Below are 25,394 nucleotides of genomic sequence, written 5' to 3' on the forward strand. Positions count from 1 at the left end.
TAATAAAAATTTTAATATTATATTATAAAATATTTAAATTAATAAATAAAAACACATAAATAATTATATCTCTTATTATAATAACGTAGTGGTGGAACCTATCGACAAGGCGAAACGATATGTAATAATGATTAGAAATTTTACAGAGCCCAATTATTTTGATTACAAAATGTGGTTTAGTTCTTTAATTCTCACCTCTCTCTTAAGCAAGTGATCACATGTGAGTGTGGGGTGGGTGAGTAGGTGAAGTGAGGTGAGATAATGCCAAAATCAATAGGCCTTTGCATCCACATGTCTGCTGGGACCGTCCTAAAATCAATCTCAAACAATTGATTCAATAATTCAAATTCAAACAAATCTAGCTAGTAACTATATAAGATGTAGTTAATTAGCAGTTATTGGTAATAATATACATTTGTACGGTACATACGGTGTGATCTCTTTGTACTGCATCATATATATATATATATGTACTTCACTTTTTCTTACAACATTGACATTCATGATTCATTATTGTAGTTGCGTGGCTTAGCTCCATGAAGAACAAAACTATGTATGTATATCTGTCTTCATATTACATTTTTCTTGATTTCATGAAACAATGATACAAAAATAAATAATGTTATCATAATATTAATTGTTAGGTGCATATCACTACAAAAATCTCTATCAAAGAAACTATGCATTATGCATATGTGACTATGACTCGACAACTAACACCCGTGTTTCCAATTGATTGCCAATTAGTAAAAAGTTTAATTAGTTGCACTACTAATCAAAATTCTTAGCTAGCCATTACTATTTTTCAACGCCTTTACAACTACGATTACTGGCGCTAATAATGAAATAAATCAAATTAAAGTTGCATTGTCTCGCAAGGGGATAAGATCGGATCATATATATGATTAACCACAAGTAGTGCGCATGTCATCCATCATTATCACCATGCAACAGTACGTAGTGTAAGACTAACAACTTAATGATATGAAACTTAATGAAAAATTAAAGGTAAATTGATCGAATTCTAGTCTTTTACCTTTGAAAATTTTAATTCAATTTTAAAAGTTATCTCATGAGCGAAGGAATATTTCACACCACTTATAAATTATCTTTAAAGAATTTAGAAACGATAATCTAAAACGTGAATAAAATAAATGGATGACCTAACAATATTAAATTAGATATGTTCTAATATCATATTTTAATTAAAATTCAATAGGTCTAACTTAACATTCAAATACTAACTCGCCAAATGAATGATATTTCACACTTATAAATTACTTAGAAATTTTATTCTTGATATATATATGAGTGATGGAGGGAATTGAAGAAAGGGTGTCGGCAGCTTCATCAATTCATCACGTTAGGAAATGAAATGAAATGAATGATATTGGCAATGTTCGTAGGTTCTTTTTCTTGTTTGTTGCATAGCAAAGCAATAATGAAAAGGCTCACTCAAAATCATAATTCATGTCAAAATGGTCCCTTCACCCTCGCTAAGCTACGAGCTACCTGTGGCTCCAACTTGTTCGCACTGTTAGATATTTATTCATTCAGAAAGTATAAGAAGTCAATGGAATATTTATACAATATGTATAAAGACTCTTATTTATTTATTTATTTTTATATATATGCTTACTAATAAGGATATATTGGTTATTTTTCTTTTCTATATTATAACACTAAATGACTAAAACCGGACTATGAAACGTGAGAGATTGATTATATATATGGCCCACCGTAACAAAAATATTTTATATATATTAAAAATTAATTATCAAATTATATGGTCGTTATATATCTATATGTATATATTTATATATATTGGTTTATATTATTTTTTAACTAAATTAACTATTAAAATAATTAAATATGTCATAATAAAACAATAATCAAATTAATAAAGATAAATAGTCAAACTTATTTTATATATACTCATTGATTGATGACTGATTTCTTCTATTGGAGTTAACATAATTGTTAATTTTGTTTTTTTTTGTTTTTTTAAACGATATTTATCTACCCATAAATTAAAAATTAATCTTGTCACAAGTATGAGTTTTATTTAAAAATGTGTAGTTAGTCTATAAATATTACTATATGCATAAAATAAAAATTAAATTTTTGATATTTGTTTAAGCGAACTAGCTCTAGTTATTAAATAAACTCTTTTTTTTTTTGCTTTTGATTAATATAATAATAACAATTAGTATTTTCGGGAGGGAAAAAAGAGATGGGTTTAGATGAGAAATTAGGAGGCACATTAATTCTAATTTTGTTGAGTTGTGAGAGTAGAGGGCGACATTGCATTTGCATGTGCGTGTCACTTTGATGTGTGGCATAAAGAAAGAAAAGTCTCAAAGCTAGCTTAATAATTCATATGAAAATGGGTCCCTTCCACTTTCCCCCCACCTTATTGGGGGATCTAGATATTTTCATATCCCTTACTACAGAAATTTCAGATCAAGACATGTTATGTGGCTATAGCAGATTAACAAGTAGTTGTAAAGATCTAAATTACGAAACCAATGTTTGAAATTATTTTTTTAATTCACAAAGTTTGAAGTTTTCACCATCAACACGCCATGTTATGTTGCCATCAATTATGTTGATTTTGAACGCTGTTTAGCCACAATCCACATATACAAGTCTTCGGTGGGTCTCACTACAGTCAGCATGCAGCCACTACAGTTAATGCTTATCCCAATAAAATGATTAGTTGATTTAATTTACTATTTCTCAAAGGTGCCTTCAATATTGAAAAACTTTAATGCATTAAGCGTACTATGATAAAATTCGTATATATTAACTTTTATTCTTAGCACTAGAAAAATATCATCAGTATTGACAAAAAAAAAAAAAAAAAAAAATCAAAGTCACAGGCATAACCATTTTGAGGTGGTTGATTTTAATTTAGACGGAAACAAATTTATCAAGTAATAGTAGATAAATTTATACTGAATAATCCAGAAATTAGCAAAATCAATAGAGCATCCACTACTACCGTAATTAATGTCGACAAATAACAGATTTTTTGACCGTTTTTAAAACAATTTCGGTATATTACCAACAATATTTTTACTAATTTTTTACAACTGTTATTTATAATTGTATTTAATGAAAGTGTCTAATAAAAATATCTTTTTTATGGTTATGTTTAATAAAATTATCTTTATAAATATACTTTTTAGATGTATTTTTTTATATATGTGTTTAAAATATAATAATTAATTATTATTAATAATAAGTTGGTAGTACAGGGTAGCAAACGGTAGCTAAGAGTACTTTTACTTTTATAATTTTATATTTTATATAAGTAACCAAAATATTGATTTTCTTTCATTAAATTCTCTGGCATAGCCTATTAAACAAGTAAATGACACGGAAATAACGTTTCATGTTAATTTTCTGTTTCTCCAAAACACACAAGCATTAAAAATCATTCCATAACAACATGTAGCATAGCCCAACAAAAAGGGAAAAAAAAAAAAGGGAGAAGAGAGCTTGCATTATTGAGAACATGCATACACCTCCCACATGTACATCAACAATGGAAAACAACGAAACACAGATAAAGAAAATGAGCAAAGCTGGCTGCAAGACAACAAAGGCATCGTGAAAGATGTGATTCAATCCATTCAAGCGACCAAGCTTAGCTTGTATGTTAGCTTTAATTATCATCACCGATCAAGAGCTTTGATGGTAAGTATATATATTATATATTTCAGTAATGTTTGTATTAATTAGTGTCTGTGCTTGAAAATTAAACAAAAAAGGAGGAAAGAAATCTCGATGAGCGAGGAGGATCTGAAGTCTATATATATATATATATATGTGTGTGTGTGTGTGTGAGTTAGCTCTTGCGTGGTTTCTAATAATGGTATTAATTTGTTTAGGGCTTAATTATATATTCACATAACGTGTTCCTATACATACAGCTGATATTTTTTGCAGGAGTGGAATGGAATTATATATAGTCCTTCTTTGCCCAGAAATGTTGCTTCTCTCACACAGTATGTTTTAACTTTCTACCCTCAACTCCACTTTTTTGTTTGTTTGTTATGTGTTATGTTAAACATGCTTTATTATTAGCTAAAACAAATTAAAAACTTCAAAAACTCTGCTAACAATTTCCTTCGTTAATAATAACATGGTTGAAAATTCTTAAAAATGCACTCTGCTAAAACAAATTTCTTACTCTCAAATAAATTTAACTTGAACACATGATAAGGTAATGTAAGAATACGAGTAGTCACCCATTTTTAAAAAATCTTAAAAATATAAAGTTATGTATAAGTAATACGAGATCTGAATTCTCTGCAATGTTATCAAGGATAATTACTACGTCATGTCTACATGTATCCCATTGAACTAGTTAAATTAACATTCAAACGTTTTAATTTATGCATTGTCTGGTTTAATACCCAATCCAAAATTTTGCTGATACCGGACAGATCATGAACATAGCAACGTGGCGTTCTTCTTCTATTTTAATTTTTTTTTCTTTTTGTTTATTTATTTATTTGGTGTGTTTTACATGGGAATTGAACTAGGAACATATGGGAGAGAAAACACATGATCATGTACTTGGTACCGACTGGACTATTCCCACTTTCCCAATTGGCAATGAAAATAGCATTTGGGCCAATTCAGAGGCAAGTTTCCTTTATCACATACAATATGTTTGCAATTAGAATAGCCTCAAACTCGGTAGGTTTAGTGGTTAACTCACTAATTTAATGGTTAACTCACTAATTCGTTTAAATAAATATCGAAATTCAAACTCTACTTAGTATATACAGCAATAAAACTAAAAAAAAAAAGGAATAGTGCAAAAGAAAAAATGAAATTTTAGTGAAGAATAAAAATTACTGTTTTAATAAAAAAATCCACCAAAAAAAGTTGTCATGTGTAATACACATATCTTTTTGAAATTTAGTTAAAATTTACTTTTTATTCAATTTTATCTTTCACTAAACAAAATTTCTTTACAATTAATGTCAAACCTGCTTGATAAAGAGTGAATATCCAACTCGGTCCCTGATAATTTTGTTGAAGTACTATAAGGCTCTCAAACTAAAAAAATATTCTTTCCAGCCTTTATATTTAATTTTGTGGGATTTGTTAGTCCCTCTATCAATGATCTCTTTTCAAAACATACTTATGTGACATGTTAATCACTAATGTATTCTCTATTTAATTTTTATAAGTAAAAACAATCTAAAAATCACTAATATTTTTTAGTTTTACATAGTAAATTTAGCTAATGTATCTGAAAAAGATAATAGAAAAATAAAAATAAAAACTAAATGGTCTTGATAATTATCCTTAAAAGACAATGAGACTCCCAACAAAAAAGAATTTATTAATCCTAGTTAGTTCTTAATGGATAAATCAACAATTTAACATATCATGTAGGCTTATTCTGATAATATCAATAGAAAATATTAATATAGGAGCTAATCAGTCTCATAAAAGTAAAGATCAGGGATCAGGGATAGAAAAGAGTATTTTTTTTTTGTTAAGAACCTTGTTGTCTTTTGAGGTAATTGTCAGAGTCCGTTTAAAATTTTTTCTCGCTTGATAAATGATAATTTCACCATTTTTCCCGTCAACATTCTCAAAACACTTGTAGAGTTGTTGGGTGTAGGCGTAAGTTGGGGTTGTGATTACGATCGTACGTTTGAAGAACGAAGGCTTGCAACTTTCAGGTTTGAAGAAGGAAGAAGCATATCGGGTATGGTATAACAATTGCCCTCTAGCCACTGAACTTTTTCAATTTTTGTGTAAATTATAAATTTTCATTTATAGAAATCTACAGATAAAATTAGTTTCATTTATTCATAAATAGCTAAATATGGAACCAAGTGGTAGCCAAATTTAACTGTCCCTTATCCTCTTCCGTACAACCATTTTAACCTTCATAAATAAATTTATAAACATTTTTAACATTTTTTATTACCAAATTCGTGCAATATATGTTAGGGCTTTTTTTTTTGGGTAGTGTATGCTAGGACTGCATTGTTCATTTGTTTTTCTTTGGGGACCGGAACACGTTGGGACTTTCTAAAGAAAGTCAACTCTAAGTCCAAAAAAAAAAGTCCACTTAACATATTTTTGAATGAAAAAAAACATCGAAAACAAAATATAAGGGGCCCGTAAAAGATAGCCCAGTTTGTCTTTAGGGCATTGAAATAATAACCAATGACAAAAAAAAACTTGACCAACAGTCCAACACCACATATGACCACTAATTAGATCCCATAAGCCGCATTATTTAGGAAACATAATCAAAGGCTTTAGAGGTTGGATAGAGTTACAATATCTTAATTATTCTGTGGAATGCTATTACTTTCTCAAGACGGCATGCATAAGAAATTACACCAGAGAGAAGAGTGCTCAAAAACCTAGTTATAAATAACGGAAACAAAACATTATTTATTTTGAGACAACAGCTTAAAGGAGTTGCATAGACAAATTTGTAGGTATATATTTGGTATTTGGTATACAACACAAATATATTGCTATATCAACCCTTTAAAGTGATCCAAACTGGCATTATCCTTATCATAATCCTTCCACATCTGCAACTCTTGCAAACAAACTCTGCTTTGGTGTGCCAAACAGCCTTAGATGCTTGGCCTCACGTTCAGATGAGATGCTAATTTCTGACCAAGAGAACGATCCGCCTGCGTAACGATACAAAGAGAAACATTGAATGAGCAAACCAGTATAGATTCATTCGGCATTCATGAAAATAAAGTTCATCAAGCGATCAATTTGCACTTCAAGTCTCACCTGAGACCAGTATGAGATCCAGATGCTGCGGATTTCATGGGTGACACGTGGGTCAGACAGAGCATCGACCCATCGGCGGATAAATCTATCTTGCCTGCAGAACAAGCAGAGAGAATCCAGTTATACAGACATCAGCAAATATAATATATTGTATTAATCACATAATTGGTTTATGACAGGAACCTCTCAGGTGCAAAAGAACGGTATCTCTCTCCTGGTTGCTTGAAGTTGTTCTCCTTCTCAATTATGGTCTGCATTAAGATGTAGAGTTGCTTACACATTGTTGATCAATAAAGGAGACATTTTGAAATCAACTAGCTTTCATATTAACTTTGGCCTAACTTTATTGGCAACTAAGAAATATAACTGATTTCAAGTTGGAAGACATTTAAATATGAAGTATTCACATTCACAATAAGAAATCCATCAGAACATACCTTCTCACGCCTTCCATTGAGAATAACCGAAGGAATGGGGACCTTTTCTGCATGACGAACAGGATCATACCTTGAAGGGAAGTAATTGATCTGTGAAATCAAGCATTCAGTCAACAGAGAAAAAGAATGAAAGCAGCTAAAAGCATTTCGCAATATCACAAGAGTTATATATGTACAAAAAAGGTAAAAGCACTACTTTAAAGTGGCAACCAGCTTCTGATCCAAAATTTGAATAAGAAAATTGCAGACAAAGATAAAGATTCACCTCTTCATCCCTGTGCATGAAGTTCATAAAACCCTCATGGTGATTGTTGTGGTGAGCACACTTGGGAGCATTAACAGGGAGCTGCAAATAGTTTGGTCCAAGCCTGTGCCTTTGTGTGTCAGCGTAAGAGAATATCCTAGTCTGAAGCAACTTGTCATCTGAATAGTAAACACCAGGTACCACAATTGCAGGGCAGAATGCAAGTTGCTCATTCTCAGCAAAGAAATTATCTATGTTCTTGTTCAAGACCAAACGACCAACAGGCTGCAGGGGCAAGATGTCCTCGGGCCAGGTCTTAGTCACATCAAGCGGGTCAAAGTCAAATTTGTCTTCATGGTCGGGATCTATAGTTTGAATGTACAGTTTCCACTCAGGATAGTTGCCCGCAGCAATCGAATCATAAAGATCTTGAGTAGCATGGCTGTGGTTGGATCCTCCGACCTTAACAGCATCATCCTCTAACAGACACTTAACCCCACATGTGGGCCTCCAGTGAAATTTAACATAGTGTACTTTCCCAGCCTTGTTGATCAGAGTATAAGTGTTAACACCAGAACCGTCCATATGCCTGTAATCTTGTGGGACACCCACATCATCAAACAAAAAGGTGAACATGTGAAGGCTTTCTGGGTGGTGGGAGAAGAAGTCAAGAATCCTCCAATTCTCCTGGATGTGGGACTTGGGATTGGGTTTAAGGGCATGGACCATGTCTGGAAACTTCATCCCATCGCGAACAAAGAAGACTGGAAAGTTGTTTCCAACAAGGTCGAAGTTACCCTGTATTCACGGAGCAAAAACAGGAATAATGAAATTGCTTCAAAAGATAAATACATTTAAACATATAAAACATCTTTTAATATTTGACATTGAAAGGTATATTTATTAAATTGTGTGGTATGGTCCTAAATGATTACCTCCCGGGTGTAAAACTTCACAGCGAAACCACGAGGATCCCTCAAGGTTTCAGGGCTGCCACGCTCGTGAATAACAGTTGAGAAACGGACAATAATGGGTGTCTGAACTCCGGGGGCGCGAAGGAAATCGGCACATGACAAGTGAGTAATGTCATGTGTGACCTCAAAGAAACCCTTTGCACTTGCTCCCCTAGCATGGACAACACGTTCTGGGATCCGTTCCCTGTCAAAGTTTGCAAGCTTTTCGACAAGATGATAATCCTCTAGGAGAATTGGACCTGCCAAAAGGGTTAAAGAAAAAAAAAAGAAAATTCAGTGAAACAACACTCATCTAAATTCACATCCTAGCTTTACACAAACAGATGGGATACATAAACACCCTCCTTAACAAACCCAAACTATAAATAAAAATTCCAAAACAAACAAAGGAAAAAAATACAGTGTGTTTTGTTTAAACATAAGAAAAGATACGGAACTACTACAACTAAATACTCCACAGTCTACACTTGACAATCAGATAACCTTGAAATAAAAAATATAATCATCACAAAGATAAGAGTGTTTAACAAATCAAAATTATTCATAAATGGAAGAAAATCAAATCAAACCACATTAAAAAGTATGTTATTTCCTAGGGATTTCAGCAATATTAAGCAAATAAGAAAGCATTCAAATAAGTTAATATGTAAAATTATACAATATATACATCACAAATCCAATATATATACATAACCTCTAGACACAGAAAATTATTCATCGCCCAAAAAGGATAAAGAATAAGAAGAAACCTCTATTTCCAACGGTTAGGGATGAGTTGTTGTTCCAAACGGGAGCACCGGAGTTTGTGGTCCAGAACGGAGAGTTGAAGGCGCTGGATGGCCGGTACTGTATGAAACGGAGAAAAAAGGCAATGATTTCAATCACCAAACACCGTTTCACAATTAAATTGATCCGCAAAAAATGGCTCAATTAAACAAAACTTCAAAGAAGCATCAAAAGTCAAAACCAATAGGCTTAGCTTTAACAGATTCACGAGAATCGTTTTCAGAGGAACGGAAATCGATATGAATGAGCTTATGATTAGGAGTTTGCGTACCTTGTAGGGATCCATGGACTTGGAATGGTTGAGAGTGAGAAACAAAGACGAGATTGTGAAAAACAAAGTCGAGAGAGTTTTCGTGTGGGGAACACAATAAAAGCCAGTATTTTACGCTTTATAAAGGCTCTCCTTTTTCTTCTCTATTATTTTTTTTTTTAATTTCTTCTATTATTAGTGGATTGGCAATAAAAAATAAAATCCATTTTTTATTTATGTTATTTTTTAAAAAATAATCTAACGTGAGATTAAACAATCCATAAATAATTTAGTATCATAATCAAGGCTTATTGAATTCTCTAATTAGGCTAATTCCCTACATCACAAATTATGAAAAGTTTCCATTTTAACCAAAATACTTAAAGCATTAGTAATTTAGTGATCGATATAAAAGCAAGCAGTCAGGATAAGGCCTAAGGCCCTAAGGGTAACGAAAACTAAGGTTACCTTAAAAAAAAATTAAAAACTTAAAATCAAATATATAAGACATAAAATTGCGGCATAATTACTTGTAAAAAATTGTATATAGTTATTCAATCATATTAATGAATATAGTTAATTTTTAAATGATAAATGTCAAAATTAATTATTTTTATTAATGTGATAATATAAAATTAATTATTTATAAAATTAAATTCGTAAAAAATTATCTAATTTAGTAAAAAAAGTGTAAATTCGATTGACATATTTAAAATTTAATATTAAAAAATTATCAAATTGAAATTTTATCTATCTTTGATTAGAATAACAAAGTACTACTAAATCAGCAATATCTTATTCGCAAATTAGCAGCACCTGTATTTTATTTCGTATTTTGAAAATGAGAAAAAAAAATTTTTAAGACTAAGATAACTCCAACAAACCGTTGATGCATAAGCAAACGGAACTTAAATGATAATTCCTTCAACAAATGGATATATAAAATTGATGGAGAGAATATTTTATGGAAGGTAATAAATTAGGACCCACAATGATTATTAATTAATACATAATTGGCATTTAAAATATTTTATGGTGGGAAGTGGAAAGATATAGATAAGAGTTTTGGAAGAATATGAGGAAGGGATTAAAGTAGCAGTATTTGAGAACATCATGGATTCATGGTTCCTTATCTTGTTTGTGGCATTTTCTTCAAAAAATTGCCAGAGCCACTTGTGAGAAACGGCGACATGGACCAGTAGTATAGTGCCACGTATGCTAAAGTCATTGAAATGTGTGCTTTTCATCACAATCTTGAATCTTGGCCATAGAGATAAGCAAGGAGCCACTTTTAATTTGGAAGGTCTGACAATTAGAGATGCTCTCATCTTCGAATGTTCACACTTGATCACTTCTAAGTTCTAACATCACAAAATGCTAAACATGCCACGCCCTCATGCAATCTTCAGCATTCTTGTGCACGTATAATTGCTTGGTTACTGTTTTACACTTTTACTAGAATAGAACAAGCTGAGATTTGTTGAATAGGATAATTTTTTTTAATCTTTTATTTACTTTTAATTAAATTTAGAAAAAATTCTACTCTCCTTTCTTAGATACTAAAATGACACTCTTATTCTCTTATTTATAAAATATATATCCTTTATGCCAATGAGTTATAGCTCAAATGACATAATCTTCACATATTTAATTAAGAGGTTACGGGTTCGAGTCTCCTATCTTTGGTAAAAAAAAATGTATATCCCTTATAATTTTTTAAAAAAAATTTTAATCCATTTTAAATTTTTTGTGTTAACTAATATTAATTTTATTTATTTTTCTAAATTTTACAAAAATATCCTTTAATAAAAATTTTAGTTTTTTGTCATTAAATTTTACTTATCAAAATATCTCTTAATAAATTATTTTTTATTGATTAAATTATATTTTTATCAAAATAATTTTTTTAAAAAAATTAATTATTAAATTATAATTTTACTAAAATTTTTGTTAACAATTATTTTTATATTTTATTATTAATTTTTTTATATCAATATATATTATTTTAACATTAAATAAAAAAAATCTTACCACTGTTAATATATATAATAATTAATATATATTGGTACCAAAAAATAATCTTACCAAGATTTTTTTATTTAATATTAAAATAATATAATATTGATATCAAAAAATTAATAATAAAATATAACTATAATTGTTAATGAAAATTTTGGTAAAATCATAATTTAATAATTAAAAAATTATTAAAGGATGTCTTAGAAAAAATAATTTAATTATTAAATTTTTTTAAAAATATTTTGATAAAAATATAATTTAATCAATAAAAAATAATTTATTAAAGAATATTTTGGTAAATAAAATTTAATGACAACAAATTAAAATTTTTGTTAAAAAATATTTTTATAAAAGATAATTTATTTTTTTAAAAAATAGATAAAATTAATATTAATTAATACAAAAAATTTAAAATAAATTAAAATTATAAGAGAAAAAGATGTAAATTTTATAAATAGAGAGAAAAATAATATCTTTTTAGCATCTCTCAAATAAAAGAATTGAAATTTTCTCTTAAATTTATTATAGTTGATATATTTGATATGCTGAATTTGATAATCTCCCGAATTATAATTAAGACTATTATTTATGAATTGAACATGAATCCTTCATCAAGTATTGTGTTTGGCGATATTCGAGTTAAACTCCACTTTGATATCTGAAATTGATGAGTTACATTGATTTAATTTTTGACTTTTTAATTGTCAAAATTCAATCATTTAGATTAAAAAAAGTGTATCAATATAGTCCCCTTGTCAGTAAGATAGCTCAAATTTTGTTATGTTAGACATATTATAACAACATTGTACACGTTTTGACGCTAAAAGAGCACTAAATGATATCATTTCAGGGTTTGGACAATATTAAAAGGGACGTGTTTAACGCTAAAATGTATATCATATCATTTTTAATATGTCTAATGTAACAAGGTTTGAGTTATGCTGCCAATGAGTTATAGCTCAAATGGCATAGACTCTCCATACTCAATTAAGAAGTCGCGCGGGTTCGAGTCACATATCTTTCCAAATTTTTGCCAATGAGTAATAGCTCAAATGACATAGTCTCTCCATACTCATTTAAGAGGTTGCGGGTTCGAGTCTCCTATTTTTGGTAAAAAAAAAATTGAATTATGCCACTAAGTGTTGAATTCCAACAATGAAAAATACACGAAAAATTATATTAATGCATTTTTTTAAATTTAAAAGATTAAATTATAACAATTAAAAAATCATAGATCAAATCAGTACAACTCATTAATTTCATATACCAAAACAGGGTTTAACTCTCGATATTCATGAATTGTGTTTCATACTTTCATTACGAGTTTGGTTATTGTGCGTTATTAAGTTAGAAATATGTCAAATAGTATTATAACATTTTCATTATTTTATTTTTCGTATATGTTGATCGAAAACAACGAAATTTGAATAATGCTGGTATATATGTATTCGTCCGACGTACGAAAAATGTTTATTTTCTTATATTTATATTTGAAATATAGTTTTTGAAAAAAATTATCATGAATAGATTTTAGTTTATATAAAATAATTTTATATTTTTTGTTATTTATATAAATACCAAATAATAATATATTAATCATGTTTTTAATATCTTATATGAGTTACAAAAATTTTATTCTGATTATAAAAATTTAACTAATATCAGTTTTATTTAATTATTAATTTATTTTTTTTATTATTCGTAGTCATAATGAGTAGATATTTTATTTATAATTTTGTATAAAATAAATTTTAAAGATATTTAATATTATTAAAAATATATTTTTTTCATAATTATACGCTCCCAAAATATTCATGTGTAAATAGAGAAAAATAAAAAAACATTAAAATATAATTATACTCGATTCAACAAGAAATAAAATTTTAAAATAATTATCTAAAATAAACTAATAATCAGATTAATATATTTATTCCTTAAAGTGAGTCTATGTATTTAATTTATAATATCTTAAGATTAAAAAAATTAATTAATAATATAATAATTCCATAACAAATAATTATGTATGATTTTAGTATAATTAATATTTAGTGTAATTAATAATAAATTAGATTATTATATTTTTCTAATAATATAATCAAATACATTTTTACTATTAATTGATTTAAAGTATTATTACACGTATTTTAATTTTAATAATATATAAATATTTTTTCTCATAATCATATAGTAATATATACACGTTTCTTTTATAAGCGTAATGCTTTTAAGATTAGAAAAGAAATTATTAATTAATAATATAATAAAGAACATAAAAATAAAATTATACTCAATATATCAAAAAATAAAATCTCGAAATAACTACTTTAAATAAACTAATTACAAAATTTTTAACAATAAAAAAGTTGAAATATTATTATTTTATTCTCAAAATTAAATTTAAAATTATTTTTAATAGATTTACATATTTATCTTTTAATTAGAGTCTATTCATTTAATTAAAATATTTTTAAAATTAGAAAATAAATTATTAATTAATATTATACTAAGTTTATTCTCTAATTTAAAAACAAATAGGTTTGTATAATTATTGTATAATTTGTATAATTTACTTTTAATATAATTAATAATAAATTAGAATATCATTTTTCTCCTAATAATATAATCATATATATTACTACCATTAATTGATTTAAAATATTAATACGCGAATTTTAACTTTAATAATATATAAATGTTATCATTTTTATAGTCATATATTAATATTTATGTTCTTTCTGTAAATACAGTACTTTTAAGAATATTAAAATAAAATTATACTCAATATATTAAAAAACAAAATTTTAAAATAATTATCTAAAAAAATAAACTAACTACGAAATTTTCAACAATACAAAAATTTAAAATTATTTTATTCTCAATATTTAATTTAAATATTATGTTTAATATACTAATCCTCTTAGTTAGAGTATATGCATTTAACTATAATACTTTTAAAATTAAAAAATAAATTATTAATTAATGATATAATCATTTAATTCTCTAATTTAAGAACAAATAATTATGTACAATTATAGTATAATTTGTATAATTTACATTTAGTATAAATAGTCTTAGTTAGTTTTAATTTATATTATTTTTCTCCTAATAATATAATCATACATGTTCTTACTATTAATTGATTTAAAATAATATACACATTTTGATTTTAATAATATAAGAATATCTCTAATATTTAATTTTAATTTTATTTTATTTTAGATCTTATAAAGTGTTATCTACGTATTTTTAGGACCATATATTATAAAATTTAATTTGAAACTCTATAAAATTTGTTACTCCAATGCTTATTTCATTTCAATTTAAATTTAATTTTTTTAATTATTTCAAATAATTTTAATGAAATTGTGAAATTTTAACTAAAATAAAAAATATAAAATTATAAAATTAATATATGTGACACTATTTAATTAATCTATTTTAAAAATAATATAATATCACTTTATTGATACTAGTATCATTTCAAAAATGATATTTAATATAAATTTTAATTTTATATCATTTTAATTACTGTAAAAATAAAAAAATGATACCCAATTAATTCTATTGGAGTTATTTTAAATATTATCTTTCTCATAATAATATATTAATATCTATCTTCATTAAATAATATTAGTTATTAATGTTATGTAATATATTAATAATATACGTAAAGTATTATGTAGATACGTATTTAAAAACATTCTTTTTCTTATACATATTTGTTATTATTGACAAAAGAAATATTATTATTATTTTAAATAATTTAATTTTTAACTATTGATAGATAAAAAATATATTAAAATCATATGACATATTATCATATTAATCGCATTTTTTATTATATTATTTGGATATGTTACTGATAAAATAAACTTATAAATAATAAAAAAATAAAATTAAAAATTAATAATTAAATATTATATATCTAAATTAAATAGACTTAAGTAATAAATTGAGATTAATTTTCAAATTCTTTTGAAACTAAATTAATTAAATCCTAATATTAGAATTAAGTTATTTAAATAATATGTAAGGTATTAAATTATAGATTTTAGATGCATATACATTAGAATCATTTTTGTAACCATAACTAATAAAAATAGTTTGACCAAATTGAATATATAGAATCCATATAAATTCACATCTTTCTAAATAAACTCCATCATTTGTTAAGTTAGACAAACATTGATGTTTTACAATCTCCTTCTAAGGAGCTTTAAAGTGTATGGGTCAACTTTGAGTTCCTTATTCAAATGACATAGAAATGAGTTAAATAATGAATTCATTATATGAGAATGTGTACAACAGAAAAAACGATACCTATAAAAAATATGTGCAGATTTAGAGACAAGAGCTAAAGTAACGTCAACGAGAGCAGATAGAGATTTATTTATGAATTGAGATTTTTTAAACCTTTCTCCTTTAACTTTAGTTTTTCCTACACACTTAATGCCAGCTAGGTCTACTAGCCAAAGGTGGCTCCTTGTGTTAGAATAAATTGTTTTATAATCCAGATCATCCATGTTAAACCATAAAAAATAATGTCACAATACAAAAGCGTACATGTATTCATAAAAGTGATAGAAGAGTTGTCTCAATCTTTCTCAATTAAAATTTTTTGTGTCTCTGATAAGGCTAAATTGTAACTCTTCTAATGAAAAAAGAGTGACAGAGACGGCTTTGGTATCTTGAGAACCGCCGAACCAAAATCCTAAAGTCACTATTTATATTTGAGTATGGCACCCATTAAACCCTAAAACCCAAATAAAAATAGTATATAGAGCCCAAATAAAGATAGTATCTCATTTTATTCTCATTTAATTCCAAATCAAAAGTAATTATGACTTATTCAATTTAGCATTTATAATAATAATGAGATTACTGTTATATAAGTCATTTAATTTGAAATAACATAATTTGTAATTATAATTAATATATGTATTACCCACAAACAAATTAGAAAATTAAATAATTTCTCAACAATCTCCCACTTGGACTATACATATATTCTTTCTTGAGATAATCACATCTTATAAATTTTATGCGAGTATCTGAATGCTATTTTCCTTATTACTTTAACAACTGGTCCGTCTTGTATGTTAGTTATAGAATTATCGCAACTTTTATCACATTAGTGTCGTGACTGAACTACGATAATCACCGTTGATACAAACACATAATATACGAATTAGGAAATAATTAACTATTAGGGATTCATAAATATTAGTAAATATTAGTGATGAGAAAAATAGTATATATAAGGATATGGACTACACTATTGTGATAGGTAGAGAAATTTAGTTAGTTCTCATTTGGAGTTTTACCCTCAACTTGAAGGAGAAAATGACTGTATTTCTTCTTCATCTCAATACTCATACTCATATATTTTTCATTTTCATTTCTTCAATTTGCAGCTCATATGACTACTTTATTGGTATAGTTTATTGTTTACAATTCGTAAATTTTAATTTTAATATTGGTGCTCTCATTGAGAGTCTTCCATGGCGGAAGGAACTCAAGTCGTTGAAAATACCTTCACTATATTCGATGGAATCAACGGTTACAGATAGTCCATTTTAGTGGGCAATTCTAGGATGTTCGTGGCACTCCGAAAGCTCAGAGGTTGTTAGAAGTTTCGAGTGATTTCTCGTGTCGATCTTCAATATGGTTTCAACTATGGAGTTACCGGAATTCACATGCACATTGGGATACTTTTGATCTGACTTTTCTCTATCAATTCCAACCCAATATGCGCCTACTTTTGCCAGAAATTTGCTAGAATAGAGTAAATTTAAAAGAAAACTTAGATCTGCATTTGGAGCATTCAGATCTGAAAGTAATAGATCCAGTTGAGGAAGAAGATGCCATCAGCGGTGACGGTACATCTACAAGTCACAGTGGCATGCGACGCACGACCAATAGCGGTACTGCGGTCGGTGCCGTCATGAAGGAGGAAGGAGATGACACTGTGAAGGAAGGCGGCAGCTGGGTCCAGCGTGGCAACGAGGACGGCAGCGCGAGTGGTTCTGTGGGTGTGCTTAGCGGTGGCATTATTGCAATGTGAGAAGGAGAACTGCGAGCGATGAATAGTCACATGGTGGCAGCGCTGAGTTCCAACAGAGATCTTCACCAAGGTTGGTTCCGATGTGCTTCTCCGATAGTGGCTAAACCACCGGCACTCATGGCGGCGGCGTTTCCATGGAATCGAGGCTGTGAGATCACAACTACCAAGATAACACCACGCAACCAAGACACCAAGAATAGGGCGGTAACCGTAGCAAAGGTGAAGATCCCGATCTCTACAAAGATCATGATTGGCTGCACCAAGGAGGGTCCGCCAGCAGAGGCGCATGCCCCGCCAATGTCACCGAGGTGAATCAGGATGAGGTAAGGGTACAAGTGTGCAATACAAAAGAAGCAACGTCACTGTCAACAACAATTATTAAATCCGTAAGAGAGGAAGTCGGCGTCGACATCGTCCAAATTGGGTGGCACGTGAAATTGGATTGTGTCAAAAACAGGGAGGAGATGTTGATTGTACTCCTAATTAGTAGTGGTGGCAAGATGAAGGATCAAGGGGAAAAAGGAATACGAGCAGGGGTAGTTTCTATCTCTGCAGAAAATGACGAGTTGGTTGGGCAAACAATTTCTGAGGCAATTGACAAGGTGGGACCAGAGGGTGTCTTATCCAATGAGTTTTCATCATCATTTGAGACTACCGTTGAAGTTGAAGAAGGAATGGAGATTGACAGAGGACATACCTTCTTTCAATTTGTTACAAACCTTGAAAAGTTGATTATTGGATTCGAGAATGTAAGAGTCTTGATTACAAATCTGAAGAGTTCGACAATTAAAGATATAATTCCTCTATTGGAGAAAAGAGCTCAAGTGAGACCTCCTTTACTTGTAATTGTTGAGGAAGTCACTGGTGAGCCTTTGGCTACCCTTGTTGTGAGTAAGTTACAGGGTATTCTTCATGTTGCTACCATCAATGCTCTTGGATTTGGTGAGCATAGAAAGCCCCTACTTCAAGACCTTGCTATATTGGCAGGTGCTGAGTTCTAAGTCAATAATTTGGGACTATTTGTTGAGAACATCTCAGTTGAGCAGTTTGGTATTGCTTGCAAAGTAACCATCTCCAAGAATTCCACAACTAGTATTGTTGATGCTGCATCAAAAGATGAGTTGCGAGCTAGGATTGCACAACATGAACTTCAGTAAGAATATGAGAGCCACAATAAGGCTATTGTCCTCCATTTGACTATATTATTGGCACGGATGCTCTCTATGTAGAGCATATATTGGAACCTCTATAACAATACTTGCTTTATCTGAATCTAGGACTACAACTTTATTCAATGGCCGTGGCAACTTTGGAGTGGACAATGATCAACTTGTGGCAAGGGGCAAGAATTTATTTGATGGGACAATAAGAGGCTCAATTACGATGAAACAATTTCCACTGATGCATTTTAAGTAATGGGATCCTGGAAGATTATGTTTTGTGGATTATGGAATATCACTAGAAGTTCCATATAATTTTAGGAGATCATTTGGTTGTTATTTGAATTTAAGTTTCAATGCCTTTTTCCTGAAAATACCAACCTTGACGGCAAGATTGTTTTGAGGGGTAGATAGTTGATATGAACATATAATATACCAATTAGAAAATAATTAGCTATTAAGAATTCATAAGTATTAATAAATATTAGTGATGAGAAAAATAGTATATATAGGGATATGGACTACACTATTGTGGTAGGCAGAGAAATTTGGTTAGCTCTCATTTGGAGTTTCACCCTCATCTCGAAGGAGGAAATTATTGTATTTCTTTTTCATCTCAATACTCATACTCATATATTTTTCATTTTCATTTCTTCAATTTACAGCTCCTATGATTACTTTATTGGTATACTTTATTGTTTACAATTCGTAAATTTTAATTCTAACAATCATACTAATATAATTAACAACATAGATTAAATTTAGATGAGTAATATAGAAATTAAATGCTAAGTGATCTCGTGCATATCTATTTCCAACTGGTCCAACTTTAAAACTTTATTGAAATCAAACACAAAATAAATATTGCAAAATAAACGTTGCATATAACATAAAATAAACCATCAACTTAATTCTGCAGAAAGATAATTCAATATCTGTCATAGGACATATAGTATAAAATAAACTCCCACTAAACTAAGGCATCACATATATTGACACCTATTCGAGTATTGTGCTCATGAAAGACTTTAGGGATTAATTCCTTGGTTAATGGATTTGCTAGCATATATATACTATATTCTTATATGTTTTATGGAAATATGTTTTTCTTGAACTTTTTCATTGACAACTAAGAACTTGATGTCTATATGCTTCGATTTCGTTGAGCTCTTATTGTTGTTGGAGTATAGTACTACTAACTTATTGTCACAAAATATTTTCAATAGCCTTTCAATGTCATCTACTATACGAAGCTAAGTGACAAAATTTTGCAACCATATGCCATGTTTGGATGCCTCAAAGCAAGTAACATACTCTGCCTCCTTTGTTGAAGAAGCTACAAGAGTCTGTTTGTTAGACTTTCGTGCAATAGCTCCTCTAACCAACATGAAGACACATCCTAAAGTAGAGCGTATAGTCGTTTACTATCTTGGCATCCCGCAAAATCAGAATCAGAGTACCTAATAATTTCCAAATTTTCCAATCTCCGATAACTAAGCATTTAATCCTTTGTTCTCTTCAGATAATGCATTACGTGTTTAGCAACTATCCAATGATCCATGCCAAGATTGCTCAAGTATCTATCCAATATTTCCACTATGAATGATATATTGGGACGTGTGTAGACTTGAGTATACATTAAGCTTTCTAGTGTTGATGCATAAAGTTTATCATGCATTGCTGTCATCTTAAGATCATTTTTAGGGTATTGCTTGAGATTAAACTTATCTCCTTTAGCTATTGGTGTGTCCACTGGTCTACGAATTTTCATGCTATATCTACTTAAAATATTTTCAATATAATTCTTTTGTGATAATCCAAGATTACCTTGAGAGTGATCTCTTAGTATCTCGATTCCTAATACAAAAGAGGCATCACCAAGATCTTTCATTTCAAACTTGTTCGATAGAAATTTCTTAGTTTCATGCAACAATCTTATATCGTTATTGTCAAGTAGAATGTCATCAACATATAAGACTAAAAATATGTATTTATTCCCACTGAACTTGCGGTAACACATTTATCTATAATATTTACCTCAAAACTAATGAGATAATGACTTGATGAAACTTGTGATACTATTGAGGGAAAGCTTGTTTGAGACCATAGATGGATTTCTTTAACTTACAAACCATAGATTTTGAATCGCCTAATACAATTTCTTTTTGTTGTACCATATACATCGTTTTATCAATATCACTATTGAGAAACGCTGTCTTTACATCCAAATCAAAATGAGCTACTAATGCCATTATGGTTCTAAAAGAGTCTTTCGATGATATTGAAGAGAAAGTCTCTTTATAGTCTATGCTTTACTTTTGAGTAAAGCCTTTAGCGACTAGATGAATTTTATATCCCTCGACATTACCCTTAGAATACCTTTTGGTTTTAAATATCCATTTATAATTAATTAGTTTCACACCTTCAAGTAATTTTATGAGATCCCAAACGTCATTGTCTTTCATAGACTTTATCTCTTCTTTCAAGGCATCGATCCACTTTTTAGAGTTATAATTTTGTATGACTTGAAGAAAATTGATTGGGTCATTTTCTGACGAACTAATGTCATCCTCATATTTTTGGAGATAGACTACATATTCATCCGAAATTGCACTTCTCTTTTTTCTATTGGATCTCATTAACGACACTTCTTGGAGTTGTTGAGCTTGCTGTATGGGTTGGGATTGAGGAGGATTCTCATTATTCCCCTGTACTGTAGGAGTATCTACAGTAGGATTCTCATAGTGCTCTTGTACTATAACTGCATCTTGAACAATAATAGGTATAAAGACCTGATCATTATCAGTTACAGAATGCTAATCAAAAGTAATATTCCTAATATTTTCTTCCCCCAAACTCAACATCCTCAAGAAATCTCGCATTTTCCATTTCAAAAATAGACCTTGATGCAGAATTATAAAACTTGTACCCCGTGAACGCTCAACGTAACTAACAAAATAGCAACTAATTGTTCTTGAGTCTAATTTTCTCTCATGCGGCCTATAAGGTCCCACCTCAACTGGACATCCCCAAATGTGTAAATACTTTATATTGGGCCTTTTTCCAGTTCAAATTTCATAAGGAGTTTCATTAACTACTTTGCTTGGTACCCTATTAAGGATGTACATTGCGGTCTTTAAGGCTTCTCCCTAAAGTGATTCAGGCAAGGAAGAATAACTAATCATACTTCTCACCATATCTTTAAGAGTTTGGTTCCTTTGCTCTGCAACATCATTCATATTATATTTTCCTGGTATGGTGTATTGTGGAATAATACTACACTCCTCTAAGAAAAGCGCAAAAGGCCTGAGACGTTGCTCACCTGAACCATCATGTCTTCCATAGTATTTACCACCATGATCAGATTTGATAGCTTTAATTTTCTTCCTAAGTTGAGGTTCAACTTCAGCTTTGAAAGACTTGAAAACATCCAAGACTTAGGACTTTTCATGAATTAAATATAGATACCCATAATGAGAGTAATCATCTATGAACGTAATAAAATACCATTGTTATTCAAAGAGACAGTAGGGACTGGGCCACATATATCGGTATGTATTAGTTCTAAGATATCTTTGGCTCTCTGGGGACCTAATTTCCTTTCATTTGTCCTTTTTCTCTTTATGCACTCAATGCAGACTTCAAAGTCTACCAAATTTAGAGGTCCAAAAATTCCATTCGACACGAGCATATGAATTATCTGTTTAAAGATATGACTTAGGCATTTGTGTCATAATGATGCCGAATTCTCATTTAGTTTTCGTTTTGTACCTGTTTGCAGTATTTCATTATTATAGGAATTCAAATCAAGCTTATATAGATTATCTATAAAACCCGGTAAATTAATAAAAAATAATTAATAAATTAATTATGAGTCAAAGAAATTAGAAAATTAAATTTTATAATTTGAAGAAGTAAAAATATTTAGAATGCGAATTAAAACACTGATTTTAAAAATTTTGGCTCAAAATTGAGCCAACCCGGCTAAATCTAGTGAATCAGACCCAAGTGGGGTTCACTCCACCCCATATATAAGTATGAATTCAACCTCTTTCCCCCTTCATTTGTGCAATTCCATGCTGAGAAGAGAAGGTGAACCATGGAACCATAAACCCACTCCTTTTTATTTCTAATTTCAATTCCTCATAACTTTCAATCCGGAGCTTTGATTGACGAGTCATTTATGACCATGCGTTCAACTTGGGATCCTCTTTAATTCTATCTGAACAAAATGGTAAGAAGCTTTGTATTTTGTGCCCAGTTTTCTCTTCCATTCTGAATTCGTATTTTGGTTAAAGGTATTGAGTGCTTTTCACAATTTTGATGGTTTAGGTATAATCTAACATTGGGTTATTGTTGAGTTTTGCCCCAATCATCGGTGGGTAAGGTGAGGAACCACCAATTCCTTGTGAATTATTGAATTAGTGAATCCCAGAATTGATTATGATGTAATCGAATGAAATTAGATTGGATACATTTGAATTGAATTCAAATTGGAGAAGTTGAGTACTTAAATTAGAGTTTTGGTGGATGGGACTAACGAAATTGGTGAAATTGGAGACTTGGGAGTTGTGAAAAAGAGGCTTTGGTGGTTGAAAGCTTGTGAAGGAGGAGTTTTTTTGGTATTCTAAGCTTGAGGAGAAATTGGCCAAGGTATGATTTCGGTTTCTTGTAGTTAATATATAATGTTGCATGAAAACATAGGCTAGTTACCTTAAGATAGGTTGAATTTGCATGAATGATTGAATTGTTATTAAGAGTTGTAAATGTGTGTGATATGAGAATGTTGAATGGAGGTTGAATCAATTTGTATGATGTTATAGAGCGAGGACAAATATTGACGAGCATGTGAACAAAATTGGTGTATAATGATTTTGATGATGATTATTGATATTGATGAAAATATATGACAATTAATGAGTGTTGGTGTGAATTATGTTGGCCTGGAAATTGTTGAGTGAGTTGATAAAATGAAAAATTGATTAATTTAGGTGTTTGAATGATTGAGAGTTATTGAGGACTATTTGGTAATAATGTAGAAGGGGTTGGTATTGATTTTTGGGTATGATTTGGTTTGGTTTGAAAGGAGATTTTGAAACTAGAGGACTTTGGCAAGTTTTGATAAAAACCTATTTTTGACCAACTTTGACGAGCTTTAACTTGGTTTCCGAATTCCAAATCTTGTAAAACTTATTTTGAATAAAAATGGAGTCCGTGAGGTTTATAACATTTGAAGAACAGACTGAAAATGATTTTTAACAAAAAAGTTATGCATGTTCGAAGTTTGGTGTGAAAAACTGATTTTCTGAACTTAACAGCTTTTTGACCAAACTGTTATACTTGCGTACGCGACGGTGTCACGTGACGCGAGTAATGGGCTCTGTCCACACACTCGTGTATGCGAACAATGGCTGTGTACGCGACATTGTCACTTTTACACTCATGCGTATAGGAAAACATGCATGCATATGCAAAACCCTTCCTCTGTCCAAAATTCTCGCATACGCAGACAGTTCATGCGTACACGACATTGTCTTTTCGCTGAAAAGTGCAATTTTTGAGTTTTTAACTATTCCTTTACCTTTCCAAATCTCTGTAAACCTTGTTTAAGGTTCGATAGCTAGTTTTTAGGCTTCGGAGTAAGTGCAAACATATTGAGGGAGTTAAATTGAGATTGAGGGAGATTGTGAAGTGAAGAATTTAGTTAAAAATGAGCTAATAATGCTGAACAAGTTATGTGTTGAGGATGATTATGATATTGTTGAATGAGATGATGGTGATGGTGATCAGGTGTGTACTTAAGAACATTTATGATGTTGAGAGATGAGGACGAATGAAGTTGATTGAGTGATAATGAATTAAGGTTAATGTTTGAAATACTTGGGTAATAGCAAAAGTTGTGGTTCATCCCACTTGTTTCGGGTTCGTAATTGAAACACTTCGATAGTAGCAAGGGTTGTGGTTCGTTTCATTACTCTGGGTTAGTATTTGAGACGCTTGGGTAGTATGCAAGGGCTGTGGTTTGTCCTACTTGCTCTGGATTGAGTTTGTAAACACCCGCCTGGGTAGTACGTAGGAGTAGTGGTTCGTTCCACTTGCTCTGGGTTAAGCGAATAGTATGCAAGAGTTGTAGCTTAGTCCCACTTGCTCCGTGATGTGGTGTTTCTATCCAGGGTTTGCTACCGAACATGTCGGGATTGACTGTATAACCGACAGATGATATTATCGGCCATATGACAGACATGCATCATATGCACTTGTACGTTTTGTTTGAGTATGCAATTATTTTGGCTTGCCTATTTGGTCAACTGTAATTATCAGCTACTTAATCTATTTGTTGTATCTGTGCTCATATTTGTGTTTTCTCTGTTTGTCTTGTCTGTGTTTGTTTTTGAGAGATCCCTCAAATGGTGGAAGAGTGTTGAGGGTTGTTCCACTTGGTGATTTTGGGGAGGTTTGTAGAGAACTAATTACAACGAGTTAGACTAGAACCCTTAAATATAGTTACCTTATTTCTGGCTTAGTGAGAACTCTAGGATTTGATTTGAATTATTGGAGATTTTGGAATACCTTTAGCTTCCCGGGACATTATTTATTATCTATATGGGTACCTTTACCATACTAAAACCCCCGGTTCTCATTCCATACATATTCTGTTATTT

General features: G+C 30.0%; 2 protein-coding genes across 18 annotated transcripts in view; one reads left to right on the forward strand and one right to left on the reverse strand.

Moving 5' to 3' along the window:
* Positions 1-3,294: 3,294 nt before the first annotated feature.
* LOC107609667 (uncharacterized) overlaps positions 3,295-25,394 on the forward strand; it is a 70,549-nt gene continuing 48,449 nt past the window's right edge. For 3 of the 17 annotated variants that reach the window (XR_015892095.1, XR_015892096.1, XR_015892094.1), the window contains exons 1-4: positions 3,330-3,702; positions 3,955-4,013; positions 4,554-4,655; positions 5,636-5,737. Coding sequence is in view for 3 of the 17 variants with exons in the window: in XM_088493068.1 (XP_088349194.1) it covers positions 3,538-3,702; positions 3,955-4,013; positions 4,554-4,655; positions 5,636-5,669 (360 nt within the window). In the remaining 14 variants the exon portion in view is untranslated. Of the gene's footprint in view, positions 3,703-3,938; positions 4,014-4,553; positions 8,388-10,656; positions 11,223-25,394 lie in introns of those variants that run through there. The other 14 variants (XR_015892098.1, XR_015892099.1, XR_015892097.1 and 11 more) reach the window with 11 other exon arrangements.
* LOC107609666 (catalase isozyme 1) lies at positions 6,277-9,830 on the reverse strand. Its single transcript, XM_016311675.3, has 8 exons — positions 9,511-9,830; positions 9,203-9,299; positions 8,415-8,692; positions 7,501-8,277; positions 7,236-7,325; positions 6,982-7,049; positions 6,799-6,892; positions 6,277-6,689 (listed from the first exon to the last, which is right to left on the reverse strand). Exons 1-8 carry the CDS (start codon positions 9,523-9,525, stop codon positions 6,630-6,632), a joined length of 1,479 nt encoding a protein of 492 aa, XP_016167161.1. The 5' UTR covers positions 9,526-9,830; the 3' UTR covers positions 6,277-6,629.

Source organism: Arachis ipaensis, chromosome B7 (assembly GCF_059453495.1).
Source record: "Arachis ipaensis isolate K30076 ecotype BB chromosome B7, ASM5945349v1, whole genome shotgun sequence".
Lineage (NCBI taxonomy): Eukaryota > Viridiplantae > Streptophyta > Magnoliopsida > Fabales > Fabaceae > Arachis > Arachis ipaensis.